This window comes from Chelon labrosus, assembly GCF_963514085.1.
Source record: "Chelon labrosus genome assembly, chromosome: 12".
In the NCBI taxonomy this organism is placed as follows: Eukaryota; Metazoa; Chordata; class Actinopteri; order Mugiliformes; family Mugilidae; genus Chelon; species Chelon labrosus.
Window position 1 is genome coordinate 17,201,668 of NC_140345.1, and position 14,078 is coordinate 17,215,745.

Genomic DNA, 14,078 nt, shown 5'->3' on the forward strand with positions numbered 1-14,078 from the left:
AGAGAAAAATGCTGCGAGAAAGAGGACGATTAAGCGAGAGGCAGAGGTGGATACGGTGAGAAAAGGCGGCTTTCATCCCTGTCAGCCACTTGTCTGCAGTCGCTTTAGAGTTTGCCAGCTCTGGGCTCTGTGTTACTCTGTCTCTGTGAGGCAGCGGGTGAAGACACCGAGTTGCTGAATAAATGTAGGCCAGTGGAGCAGAGTTGTGATTTGTGTTTACAAGTGAACGTCTCAGCGATGCAGAGCAGCCTTATTAATTAATGCCAGTTTGCTGACTAATCCCTTCAAGTGTGTGGAATGTACTGTCATCAGCCTTTGCATTTCAGTCAAGTCATAACTCAGAAGTCTTAGAGGAGGTTAGAAAAACAGAAGAAACAAAAAGAAAGAAATGTGATCAAAATATGTAAAACATGTACTCCCATCCGTAGCCTGACAACGTGAGTTTGACTGTTATTAAATACCGTGTCAGTACTGGTTTGAGAAACCTCTCCTGCAGACGACCAGTTTTGTTTTCGTACTTGTAATATGTTATTTTTTGTTATCAAGCCATGTGCCTCCACTCTTTTCTGTATTTACCAATTACACGCCTTATTTTCGGTACGGTAAGTCCAGTGTTACTGTATTTGCAGATGACACAGCCATAAATAATTGTGCGTATACTGATATAAGTGAACACTAGTATCAATCAAAGGCTTGCAGTCATCATGGGAGAAACTTACTGAAAACGTTGTCAAGACAGTGGTTACAGGATTATCAGTCATCAGAAGATGCCCCTATTAGCTTACCCTTGTCAGTGCTAGAGGTGCAGACCAGTGATTGCTGCTCAAAGGTCTAGTCTAGGTTTGTAACCGCAAATACCAAACTGATGTCAAAGAGCTAGAACGAAGGTCGACTGGCAATTAAGCTCGACTGTGGCGCGCCTTGCGTTGCCGCGTCTGGGCCAAGACTACGTCCGACGGCTAACTGGTCACGTACATTCTGCTCCTGTGTGAGAGGAAATATCTCTCGGTATGTCATCATTCAAAAAGTGAAACAAGAATATCTAGAAAACAAAGCTGAAATGAGGGACTTGTTGGGTTTGTTGAAAAATCTCCGCCACTCGTCCAAGTAGCTCCTTCAGTTCTAAATAAGGGTTGACTAGGGTTGTTACAGAACCTAGTCATGAGAGTTTCAGGTGGGCACCACCCACAGAAGATCTTAATTGAGCCCCAAATCTCCACTAGTCGTTTAGAACTGAAGAAGCTACTTGGATGACAGTGGTGAAAGATCTCCAAGGAACCCTACAAGTCCAGTTGCCTTTGTTACAGCTTTGCTTTTTTTGAATATACCATGACATGGAAGACTGAGAATCTTCACAGACAGAATTTCTAGGACTATGGACATACGGTCTCGTAAAGCTGACCTCTCCTGAATCACATGGATCAGTTGGTCTTCTGTTTCTTCATTTCAGATGGACATACTGTGGGGAAAATAATCACACGCGAAAAATGATAATTCACTAGCTGCTGAAAAGTCGTGCAAGATAACAGCCAGCAGTGCTGGCCGTGTCACAGAAACTAGCGCCTGCAGTCGCTAACTCGCAGCCCAACAGTGGGCAACAACTGGTCATTGGTGTGGCATGTCATGGCCCTAAAGCAACTATCACTGCACCCAGTAAGCTGAGTTTAAACCCTGACAACCTCAAGAAAAAAAATCCAACCACACAAGAAGGGAGGGATTAGGAGGATGAAGCATTTTGTTTATACAGAGATAGTGATCAGACAAATGCTTCCTGCAGATAACAGAGAAGATCCAGACAAATCTGGCAAACATCTAATATGTTACCTAGCTCATGTCAGGTAACAGAAGAGATGATCTGTCAAAGACAGGCATGAAAAGAACTTGCACAACCTTCCACTTTAAAGAAACTATGCTATCTCTGACTGCATCTGTTTGGAGGGAGTTGGCTCTTGAGCCTCAAGGCTACACTCGGAAAGTTCATCTGAAGTTACAGGGTTATCATCTTTCCATCAGGATGCACCTACAGCAATCCCAGCATCGTTAGCTGTTTTCTCTCAGCTATTGGAATCTAAGCCTGCCAGCACAGAATTAAGAACCAACTGGGACACAAAGAAAACAGAAAGTCTCCATTTATTTCAAAATATGTTAAATTCGCTGAGATAATGACCTCCAAAGATCTTTTGAAAAGGCAAATGATTTATTGAATCTTTCCAGGGGGTTTTATGAGCACCGAGTTGCAATAAATTAAGTTTAATGCAGTGACACAGTTGGGTTTGAGGCAAAACCATCTGACTTTGGCCTTGATCCCAAACAGAACCGCAATATCTGCATCGTTCCCCCCTGCCATGAATAAGTGCACACAAACAGCTCAGCACGTTGTTATTCAGACATGGTCTTCAATTTAAGTGGAAAATGGACATTTTTCTGAGTGTGTGTGTGTGTGTGTGTGTGTGTGTGTGTGAGAGAGAGAGAGAGAGAGCGAGAGAGAGAGAGAGAAAGCCAAGACTGATAATACTACAGCACCCTCTGCTGACTATGTGTAGAGATTGAAAACTGAAACTCACTGAACACATTAGCGCAAAGAACAACTAGGAAAGGATACACTCCACTTCCACTATGTCTGAGCAAGTGTAATTTAGTGGTTGTGATTCGCGATCCATAATGCATGTCTCAATTTTGAGTTTGCCGACAAGAACAAAGCAACAATGGGGAGAAAAAAGGTAGTTCCCTGACCGGGAATCGAACCCGGGCCGCGGCGGTGAGAGCGCCGAATCCTAACCACTAGACCACCAGGGACTGTGTCAACAGAAAAAAAATATGTCAATAAAACTGACACACAACACCGAAATCATAATTATGTTTTGTAAGTCTAGAGACGCTATCATCTTTCATCTCAAGTTACCATCCCGAACTGTTATCCTAAACCTCACATTCGTATTAAAGAGTTGTTGCACTACCCGGTGACCAATTCAGAGGAAATACCTCTTTTGTATGCAGTCTATGGGCAATAACCAGGATTTAACAGCAGATGTCGCCATTCGAGGTCCAGCCTTCGATACTTTCATTTTCAGCACAGTTGCTTCCTAGTGATTCCGTATTTCAAGAAGCTTTGTTATTACCATCATTAGATAAAAATCTAACAACTGTAAACTGTATAATGTGAATACAAATGGTCATACGGACCCAGTACACGATACACGCATTGACTGTATGGATACACGACGGTGTGCAAGTCTGTCAGTCATGCCCACAGACTGTATATGGTCATACCACACAATGCCTGTAGTAAAATCCAAAAGAACTCAAAAAAATCATATTTAACACAGAAGAAAAAAAATACAAATTCAACCATGTGTACTACTTAAATTGTATTGAATTCACGCACGATTTTGAATACGCATGTTATATAGTAAAACATTCATGCTTTCAGGCATTTCGCGGCCCTCCCCTAGCTGGCGGGGTCCTAGCTAACTTGGGTCCTTGGTCAACGTGGGAGACGCGAAAATGAGAAGTTGTTTTGAACCTGAGTGGAATTCGGGATATAGAGACATGGTCGTCAGTTTTCATTAAATAAGATCGCGGCCGCGTTTGTTTCGGTGTAATTTGTTTTACCATGATGCCAGGGGACAGTCAGTCCAAAACGGTCGCAATCGCCGCGGACGCGACGGTTGGAAACTGTCAAAACTGCTCTGTTTTGCACCAGGTCAGATATGCGCTTCCTATCAAGTCAATTAAAATGTCATGTTTCATATTTGAAGGGTGAATGTACTAGCCCCGTAAGATTGTAACATTATTCTTGTGTTTATTTTATTTAATTTAATTTTACCAGCTCATGTTAAAGCGTTGGCAATGACGAATGTCCTTGTTTGTTTTGTTTTTGTTTCGCTTCTTCCTGTCTATTATTTTGACAGAGTCTCACAGAGTACGTCTCGTCGTTTCTGGCCCTGAAACAGAAGATAACGGTTTCCGAGTGAGTATTAACGAATTATGATGATCACCATGGTAACGGGTCACGGCTCAAAAAAAATCTACAGTTGACAAAGTCTTGACAAGTTGGGTCAGCTACTTAACATAAGATCGTAAATCTAATACGGGACAAACAAACAAAGCTACAGTTCTTCTACGGGACAAGAAGCAGGTATCAATTGTTAGCGATCAAGCTAAGTTTATACGAATATAAGTCTAAAAGATCATTTGTTCGCCAACGTTTTTTTTTTTTGTTGTTGTTGTTTGTTTCACTTAAAGAAAGAAAGTGTTATGCTGAAACACGATGTAGACTTGTCTGTCCTAGCTTTGAAAACTACCTGAGGTCTTAAGTGTCATTATGAGAAGTAGCTATGAAATGAGTTAATGTTGCCTTCATGTTCTGTTATGCAGTGACACAATCAGACTTCAACAGCAGCTGGAAGAGCTGCAGGTCCGGTTGGTTACTCTGCAGAAAAAGACCGCGGACTACGAGTCGTTGCAAGTGGAACTGGAAGAAAAGAGGGTATGCATTTATTCGCCTCTTTATGATTATCGGTGCACCACAAAATCTACTCACCTCTGAATACAGTTTCCTGAATTTTGCAACGATGGTAACGCTCGTATTCACAGTGTATTTGTTTGTATGTTTTTTTTATAGGCAGCCCTTAAAGCATATGGACAGCTGTCTGAAGTGACGGAAACACTGAAGCAGGAAAATGAAAAGGCAATGGCAGAGTAAGTGATCGCATTCATGACAGTGCAAATTTGGTGTCGGTGTTTGTGCTAAATGTTAACTTGAATTTTCCATGTCTGGCAGGAATAAGAAGCTTGAAGAACAGCTGAAGAGTATCAAAGGTACTTGGCAGTCGTGTGCTCTGCATTTTACTAGGTGGTACGTGGTGAATAATCATTTGTTGAAATGTGTTTCTCATTCTTAGATTTGACGGAAACGCAGTCGCTTGAAAATGCACAGGTGAAGAGGGAAAAGGCTGTTGTTGAAAACGATTTGCTGAAAACTCAGGTATGCGAACGCTTTTCAGATCTCATTTGATTTCCTGGTATTTTCTTTGCTTCTGTGTTGATGTTCACTGTGTATTAATTATTTATAGGCCGCTCTTAAGGATTATGGACAGCTGTCTGAAGTGATGGAAAAACTGAAGGAGGAAAACAGCAAGACGATGGCAGAGTAAGTGATAGCACTGATCATGGCAGTGCAGATTTGATCTTGGTGTTTGGGTTAAAATGTTAACTAGTATTTTCTAAATCTTTAGGAATAAGAAGCTTGAAGACCAGCTAAAGTCTGTGAAAGGTATTTTACAGTTATATGCTGTAAATCTTGCTTGTTTGTTGAAAATTATTGTTAAAATGTGTTAAATGCTTCTCTAATTGTGTTTTAAATTGTCTTTCAACACTTAGATGTGACAGAATCACACGCTCTTGAAAATGCACAGCTGAAGAGGGAAAAGGCTGTCGTGGAAAATGATTTGCTGTTCTCCCAGGTAAGCAAAAATAAATAAAACTCATCTGACTGCTGTAATTTCTTAATTGACAAAATATTGGCCATTATTCCAAAAAGATTCACACAGGTCTTAAATGCGACACGGGACACATTTTGATGTGCGTCTCGATTTTCCCTTCTGCAGGCATCGTTGAAGAAATCTCAGGCACAAGCAGACCAAGTTCCAAAATTAGTGGAGGAGAATGCCAAGTTGGCAAGCACGTAAGAATTTACACTTAATGTGCTGTTTCTTATTGTTTTCATTTGTCGAAAATATATTTTTGTTTGTTAGTAGTCATTGTTGTTTGTGTGAAAATCTCTTAAAACTGTGGTTAAAGCTTTCATGTTTTCTCATTCACAGAAAGGACAACCTTGAAAATAAAGTTCGACTGCTGGAAGGTTGGCATTAAAAATCTGATGTTACTCAGTTTGAAAGATTATGTCATGTGCTACGTATCTGTGTTTACATGACAGTCATCGTTTGGTTGCTTATCTGTCCTTACTTTGGCTTTCTTCCAGACTCGCTATGCAAACAGAATCATCAAATATCCCAGCAGACCAAAAAGATGATCCTGCTAGAGAGAAATATTTATGACCTCCAGGTGCAGTAAGGTCTTAAATAAATGTGAAATTGAAGAAGTAATGTTTTAATGCTATTGAACTAACTTTTCTTTGTTTATAATGTCAATTATTTTACAGGTGAGGCTGAGGAAAATGGAAAGAGAAAGGAGTAAAGGTAAAAACAAAACAAAACAAAAAACTTACAAAATTCACTATAAAAGAGGGACATTCATGATATACCATAGTTAATTTCACAATTTTTCTTCATCCATTCCTGACTTTAAATATTACTGAAATGTAAATATGGTCTCTGTGTTATTTTTCAAAGAATATAGGAGTGCAGCAACTCAAGCAAGTGCACCCCCGGAGCCTAAAGTTGACAAAAGTATGCAGTAGGTTTTACTTATTATTCATTAAATTGATTCGATGAGCTAAACAACCTTAGAAGGCGACTGATTTTTACTGTTTTTTGGTTGTATTTCAGAAAAGTTCCGGATGCTTCTGGAGAATTTGTGGGAATGCGTAGAGGCAGAAGAGGAGCAGTCAGAAAACCCATGGCTCTTTTCAGGTGCGTCATGACTCAACTCTGTTGTACTGTATATTTTTTTGTTTTATTTTGTTTTTTACATCTGTCTGTTTTGTTCTTGTAACTTCAGAGTCTGGTCACAAGCAACTTCCATCCCCGTCTCCGCAAAACGGGCCGCACCCCCGTCCGACTGAAATGTCCCCATCTGCTTCTTACAAGATCAGGGAATCCCACATTCACAAAAAGGAGACAAAGTCTACTTCTGTGGAATTAAAATCGTCTCCTCAGGCACAGAATGCAATCAAGCTCCAAGAGTCACATCAGTGCTCAAGTAGCAAGAAGCGAAAAGACAAGAGGAAACGGTCACCCAAGGAGAACAAAACTAATGAGTCGCCTGCTGAAACGGACAGCTTTGCAGTGTCTCTTGAGGAGATAATGAAACTCTTTAAACCTATTGATCCCTGCATATCTCCACTACCAGATTTGGTGAGAATTTGACCGTATTTAACATGGATAATTTCTTATTAATTTATGTAATGTTTTCCCTTGAAATTTATCATTTGAAGAACTTTAAAGCAAGCGTAGTTTTCTGATTATACAACATGTCTAGACAGTTGCTTTCCAAATGTAATATTGTGTCATCATATTTGATAGTTAACCATTTAATTGTGTTTTTGAATACCCCAGACATTTATATGGTGAAAAATAACTAACTACTTTATTGTTTTTTGTAAAGTTTAGTTCCTTTTTAGGCTGTGGTGGGCACGAGTTTTCACCTTTCTTTTTAAAATGTCTTCCAGGACTCCTCCATGGACATAGATGGTGAAGAAAGGGAAGACCCTCCTGAACCCTCTTTGGACTCTCCTCTTCTTCAACGCGAGGAGCCTATAACAACATCCCTCTCACGCCAGAAGAGTCCAAAATCTTGTGCACTTCCAACAGAAGAGAGTGTGGACATGCCAGAATTTACCGCACAGGAAGGGGAACAGATTTCCAGTCAAGCAGACTCAGAAGACTTGGGACAAACTGGTAACATGGCTGAAATGAAGGACAATACCAGTACAGATGACGGAAAAATGGAACCTCAAAGTGACATGCCTACTGAGCACGAGCCACCGTCTGTGCAACTGACAACAGCACCATCAACTTCTTCCACATCTGACGTTACAGTTTTGGTTGAGGTTGTCCCGTTGACTTGCAAAAGTCTAGAGCCAACCTCTAGCGTGGATGCTAATAGCAGCATCTCTGAACCTGAAAATGTTTCAGGAGAGGCAAAGGATGATCTGCCTGAAACTGTTACAAAGATGGATGTAGACCCAAGCAGTAGTGATGTTACTGATGCTAAAACAGTCACTCCTGAAGGTGGTCAGTCGCCTAGGGGAAGCGATGTCGCTGTAATCTCCGAAGACGCACAAGATGCAGAGCTAGTTACTTCTTCAACACCCACTGACGCCGTGACAGATACTACAGACGCAACTAAAGAAAATAATCAGGATTCTTGTTTAGAACGGGACAGTCAAGACGTTACTGAATTTAACACCCAGGAGGAGAATGCAGTGTCTATCTGCAAGGACTCAGGAATGCCAAAACCGTCCCCCTGCTCATCGAGCAGCAGTGACGGCATCAGTAGTGTCTCGCATAAAAATCTCGAAGAGAGGCTGGAAAATGATGCACCCGTCAACCTGCCAGAGGAAGATGGGATTGTAGCTCAAGGGCCTGGAGGAGTTGACGCAACAGATTCACCTTCTGAGTATATTGGTGATAATAATCCACCGCCTGGTAATGAGTCTCCTGTGTTGAAGGAGGAAGATGCCGAGTCCCACAGTGACCAGGAACCTGATCCAGCAAATGTTGAAACTTCTTCAAAACCGGATGTTGACGTAGAGACACTGAACAGCCAAACAGTGCCTGATTGCAAACCTTCGATTTCTGACTCCCAAGAGACAAACATTGTTAACTGTGAAATTCTGAGAGAAAGTACACATTCTGTTTGCAGACAGTTGAGTCCTTTAAGTGTCTTACCAAATGTGCAATCTCCCCCAAACCCAGAAACGCAGAATCAAGACAACAGCACAGGACACCTTTCAGTGAACAAAAAAACATCAGTTCCAAATTTAGAAGAAAAGGGTGTCATTGAAAAGGATGCTGCCACAGAATCCTCTCAGGATAGAATAACTGCAGGTAGTACACGTGTGATGAGACAGGAAGAACCTACCCCAGCGGCACGTTCAACTACAGAGTGTTTAGGCGACGCTCGCTGTGAAATGGGTCCTCCACTTCCTCGTCTTCTGACCCCTTTGAGCACACCTCCAAAGGCAGGCAAATCGATCAACCCAAGGCAGGCCATTGGGAAGCTCTTGTTTCCCTCACCCCTGGATGGATTGGCTTCCCCTACCACTCCTGTTCACGCCCACCTGACACCCAACGGCCATCAGCAGAGTTTTTCATCCCTGAACAGCCCCCTTCCTCTCAACGGAGTCCCCTCCTCGCCGCTTCAGTTTGGCTCTGCCACTCCAAAACATGCGGTGCCAGTGCCTGGTCGCCTGCCCATGGTGGCAATGAATTCCTCCCCGTCATCTTCCGCCAGTTCATCGCAGGAAAACTCCATGAGGATTCTTGATACCATGTATCCAGAACTTTCTGCTCGTGCCCGGACTCTGAGCATTCTTCGAGGCAATGTCAGTCTCAACATATGTTCATCAGAGAGTGGATCATTATCCGCAACAACTGACTGTCAGATGTCTGGCTTTAAGACTGTCAACTCCACTTCAACGGCCTTCACCAAGACCGACACGAGGGGAGAAAAAAGGTCTGCTGTCAGTCTCCTTCAGCCTAAAAGCAAATGTCCCAGGCTTGATAACTGCTCTGAAAGTGGTACTCAAAAGATGGCGGCTATCTTCTCCCCAAGCAATGGAGATGGTGCCACTTCACCTCAGACTGTCATTCCACTCAAAAATGAGATGGGTTCTTCTACCATGGGAGTAGGAGAACCTGTTGGGCAAACTCTCATTGTGGACTCTTTAAAGAAAATTAAAAGACAGTGCTTTTGTCTGCTGCCTGTGATCCGGGGGCACCTGTTCACCGGATTGCTGCCCAAAAAGCCCGTTTTGAGAGATGAGGAGAAGGAGGTCATCGCTGAGATTTGCCAAAGCAGCTTGGTAAGTAAACTTGTTTATTGTTCTTACATATTTAACCTTGTACTGACTTCATTCTGACCCCTTTGATTGCTTTGCTGTTTATTATTCTGGCATGAGTTACTTAGTAAATTATTGATTTGCAATGACGTTCGCTCACATGTGTGGAAATAATCACTCCTTATCAATAACTGGGATGGAAATTCAAGACTTCTGCTTTTCTTGTTAATTGACTGCCGTTGAGAGGATTTGGATCGTTCCTCTGCTAGCGTTAGCGGATGCCTTTTTTTATATATATTCTGCATGTCACGGTAGAATGGGCTTCGTCTTAAGTGAAGTATTTCCACACACTTGATGAACCGCTGCTAGTTTGCTGCAATGACCCACTGGGCTCCTCACCCGTCAAAGCACAGCAGTAAAGTTGATTACTCGACTAATCGGTACAACCCTTAGTACTGTAGTATATTGTATTGCCAAATCATAGGGTTTACTTTAGGGAACCCTTATGGTCCCAAAGCTGCTTCTCTAACTAGAAGTCCACTGCTCCCCCTTCCCTGGTCTCAATTAGGGTTTTTCATCAGAGTTTGCAACACATGGCTTCTTCCCTGTTTGCTGTCAGCTCTGTATGTTGTACACAAACCAACTAGCCAACACTTTGCAAGGCTGGGCTAGAGATGGCATGCGTAAATGAACAGCCTACATTTGTGGTCAGAAGGAGAAACACATCTACTTTTAAAACCTATCCGAGACTTGGATACGATATGTGTGAATACAGCAATGCCATTTGTGTTCGGAAGGTGGTTAAAGGAATGAAAAGATTAATGTCTGCTCCATCAAAATATTCATTTTTTTTTTTTTTAGCAGTGTAAACAGTTTAGTGGTAATATTGTCTTTTTCAGAATAAGGGCAAAGACGAGAATATTCAGTCCATGTAAATGTCGATTGTCAGACGCAGTGTCCATAGAAGGCAATCAGAAGGAGGCTCTATTAGGCACTATTAGGTACACACTGTGCTGCTACAGCATTCTTTTCTTCCATGTCTCTTTGGCAGCATTGACTCATTCCAATTTTTATATTGTAACAAAGTGAATACCTCCCCACTTAGATAACTTGCTGCTGAGGTTTAATAAAGACGGAGGGAGAGAGAGAGAGAGAGTGTCTTTGTCTTTGTAAGGCAGAAAAGTGTGAATGTGACCACAGTTGTTCAAACAAAGCGAGGAAGCGGTTCATGTGTGTCTCGTGTGTTGTTTGCGCTAAATTTGACACCGTCTCTCTTCTCTCTACTTGAAGGCCGAAGACATGGTTGTGGCCATTCTGAACAAACTGAAAACTGAAAAGCAGGAGCTCAGCAGAAACTACATGCAGGCCCTCTGTAGAGTCTACACAGGGATCTGTAGACAAAAGAGATACCTGGAGAAGGCCCACGTCCTGGCCTACAGCATTCTCGCAGAAGGTTAGCAATTTATTTCATATTTAAAGTGTCCCCAAAGGATATACGCACCTTTTTTAACTGAAAGGAGAAAGTTGTGGATCTGTAGATGATGATATGTAGAGAATGTTTGAATTTTATTCTCTCTTCCTCTGTGCAGATTTCCCAGATTCTGTGATCCTGATTTTGTTTATGGTGACAACATGGCCCACGGTTCTCTCACACAGTAGTTCATTGTGCCAAGCCATTCATGCCGTCACCAAACTGAAAGCACCAGAAGAGCTTCTTGGCTGCCTCTCAGCATTCCTTGGTTGGGAAAAGGTATTTTTAGAGATTGTCCAGATTCTGCATGTGTCGCATTGTATATATCGGTTAATCGCCATCATGTTTACTCTGACACATCTCCAGTGACTGTAGTTTTTATGGGTTCTGGTGGATTTCTACCCTACGTGACCATAGTTTGGAGTCAGTTTGATGTCTTTATCACATCTTCTTGCCCATGATGTGCACCTTCTGAAACCTAATCTTCCCATATTGCAGAGTCCTCCCTGCGACGTTGACCAGCTGATCTCCAAAACGCTCTCTCAGATTCAGTCTGGGGCAAATCTGTCTTTCACAAAACACAGTCGGTACGGAGTGGATCTGGGAACTGAGGCTTGGGAGCACGTCTTCACACTGCACCTCCTTTGTTCACACAAGAAGTGGAAGTGGACCTATGAAAGTTTACTGGGGTATGTTGTTTTTTGCAGGAACTTACAGTGGTTATTTAACTTTACAGGTCTTCCAAATATAGTTTTCAAACAGTCTTTGTGCTTGCACCAATTTATTAATTTTATTTTAACAGCAAGGAGTTGTGGCCATTGATGAACGCATGGGTAACGCAGCCAAGAGATCAACAAGAACCCGTCTCTGATGCATCTGTCGCCACTGTGCTCCGACTCATAGGTCAGTTGCTTTGTTAATTTACTTGAGTGTCAAACATAACCTCAAGATATTTTTGCCATCCTAAACCAACAGGGGAGAGTGTAACATTTAATTGTCTTCTTGTTTTAACCAGGACTCCTTGGTCAACTTGGACTTAAAGAGAGGTGCGTTTCCTCTGTGTTAACCGTTGCCAACGTCATCAACACTTTTGGAAGGCACGGGCAGACTGAAGGTAAGAAATATGATAAATCATGGGTCATATATAGCCACTATCTTTAAGCTTGTCTCATTTCAAACACCTCCATATAGCACACCATGTACTCTATGTACTTGGGTAGTGTATGAATTTTCGACAGGGTAGTGTAATTTCAAATACCAAAATGTTTTGCCCTCACAACTCTGGCAACATCTTTTGATTAGCTTGCACCACCTTCTGCATTTTGCGGTACCAAATCATTACAGAATGATAAGCACACCAATGGCTTCAATCGGACAGCAGCATAAGGTTACTAGGTGAACACTTTATATACATATACAGATATAACTGAACTGCATCAACTGCAGCTTCTTCAGCCATTATTTTCACAACAGACTGGGATCACCCTACAAGAGCTGCAGCTTTGGAGATGATCTAACCCAATCCTCTCGTCATCACAATTTGGCCCTTTTCAAAGTTGCTTAAATCCTTCCACTTGCTTGTTTTTCCTGCTTCTACTATATCCCCACTCACAGACAGGTGCCATGATAACCAGATTATCATTTCAATTTACATTTCTAATAGTATTATGCTTTCTGTCTGCAGGTGTGCCATGGGAGGTCCAGTTAGCAGCCGTCTACTGCATCTACGACCTGTCTCCCTGCGACCCCAAACAAGCCCTGGATGCTCTGGCAGAGTGGAGAGGAGAAACATCTCAGAGCGTCCCTCCTGCCGTCACTAGCTGCATTAACCAGCTGGCGTCTGTTTGCAGACAGGTCAAGATCTGAAACTGTACGAATTGAAACACAAACAAGCAGTCTGTACTATTTTAGAGACAGGCCAGGTACCTCGGGTGTCTTCATTTTAACTTACTGACTGGCAGCCTATGATACAGTGATGATACAGTTTCCCATTTTAGCATATAAACAGTGATGAATAGGTTTGTGCTGTTTGTAGGACAGAATTCAGGAGAATTCATTGTCTTAAACTGAACTGAATTGTTAAAGATAATTTAAGACTTCTTAGACATTGTTTTTGCACACCTTTATTTTCAAAAAAATATAATAAAAGGTCTCCTGGTCTCCTTATTTTTTTTAATGGAAACATATAAAATTTGGTAGTTTTAATCAACCACATCCTGTAACCAATGCACTGGCACAACTTCCTGGTTGTCTGCTATCCTCAGGTAAAGCTGTAAAATACTGTAAAACATGTTTATATGCTGTAGTTCTGCTGTAAATATTCATACAAATGTTTGTACATATGAAAGTAAATATTTTGTACAGTCTCAGAGTTGATTTTTTCTGTTCTAATTAAAATGTCCACATTCTGAGCCAAATCGTGTTTTGCTGTTGTCTCTATCCACCTGCCTCTCCTCCTCACCATGCCATATATGACAAACCCATTAAATTGCCCTCGGGGAAAGTCGCGCGCAGAGCTAATAATAAAAATATAATATAACCCGTTAAGTGTGCGTTTGGTGAACATTATGGCACATTTAGCAACAACATTTGCATTCATACAAACGAGGCTCCAACCTACTAGCGTCACTAGCATCAGTTTTATCTGCCCGGGGTTTGTCTGCGTCAAGAGTAAAAACGAGCAAGAGCTGCCATTTCCGGAACATCGCTGCCAAAATAAAACCTACTTAAACAATATCAACCTTTCCGGCTGATATCAACGATAATACGTTAAATATGTTGAGATCCTCGGTGTTAAAGAAGGTTAAAGATTTATAAATAAACCATAAAAAGGCACATTTTAAACAGTCTGTATTATATGAAGGAGATAAATCGTTGTTGCTTTTTTATAAGCTTTCCGCTGTTGTGATTATGAAGATGTTT

The 14,078-nt window shown here is 41.7% G+C and overlaps 1 protein-coding gene across 2 annotated transcripts; it reads left to right on the forward strand.

Annotated features, from left to right (window-relative positions):
• Positions 1-3,263: 3,263 nt before the first annotated feature.
• On the forward strand, positions 3,264-13,522 carry ice1 (KIAA0947-like (H. sapiens)). 2 transcript variants are annotated; one of them, XM_084557001.1, is made up of 23 exons: positions 3,264-3,703; positions 3,912-3,970; positions 4,378-4,489; positions 4,625-4,701; positions 4,784-4,821; positions 4,905-4,987; positions 5,076-5,152; positions 5,238-5,275; positions 5,383-5,465; positions 5,610-5,686; positions 5,826-5,863; positions 5,984-6,066; positions 6,164-6,200; positions 6,354-6,410; positions 6,510-6,593; positions 6,682-7,037; positions 7,352-9,709; positions 10,976-11,138; positions 11,275-11,435; positions 11,655-11,845; positions 11,959-12,059; positions 12,172-12,270; positions 12,841-13,522. In XM_084557001.1, exons 1-23 carry the CDS (start codon positions 3,614-3,616, stop codon positions 13,020-13,022), a joined length of 4,644 nt encoding a protein of 1,547 aa, XP_084413127.1. In that variant the 5' UTR covers positions 3,264-3,613; the 3' UTR covers positions 13,023-13,522. The 2 variants fall into 2 exon arrangements, with proteins under 2 accessions (XP_084413127.1, XP_084413128.1); XM_084557002.1 differs by lacking the exons at positions 3,264-3,703; positions 3,912-3,970; positions 4,378-4,489; positions 4,625-4,701 and having other exon boundaries at positions 4,793-4,821; positions 4,922-4,987.
• The last annotated feature ends 556 nt before the right edge of the window (positions 13,523-14,078 follow it).

Coding starts and splice junctions, on each gene's coding strand:
- ice1 (XM_084557001.1), top strand. CDS start 3,614: ATGATGCCAGGGGACAGTCAGTCCAAAACGGTCGCAATCGCCGCGGAC. Junction 3,704..3,911: donor ACTGCTCTGTTTTGCACCAG/GTCAGATATGCG, acceptor TTATTTTGACAG/AGTCTCACAGAGTACGTCTC. Junction 6,201..6,353: donor GGAAAGAGAAAGGAGTAAAG/GTAAAAACAAAA, acceptor TATTTTTCAAAG/AATATAGGAGTGCAGCAACT.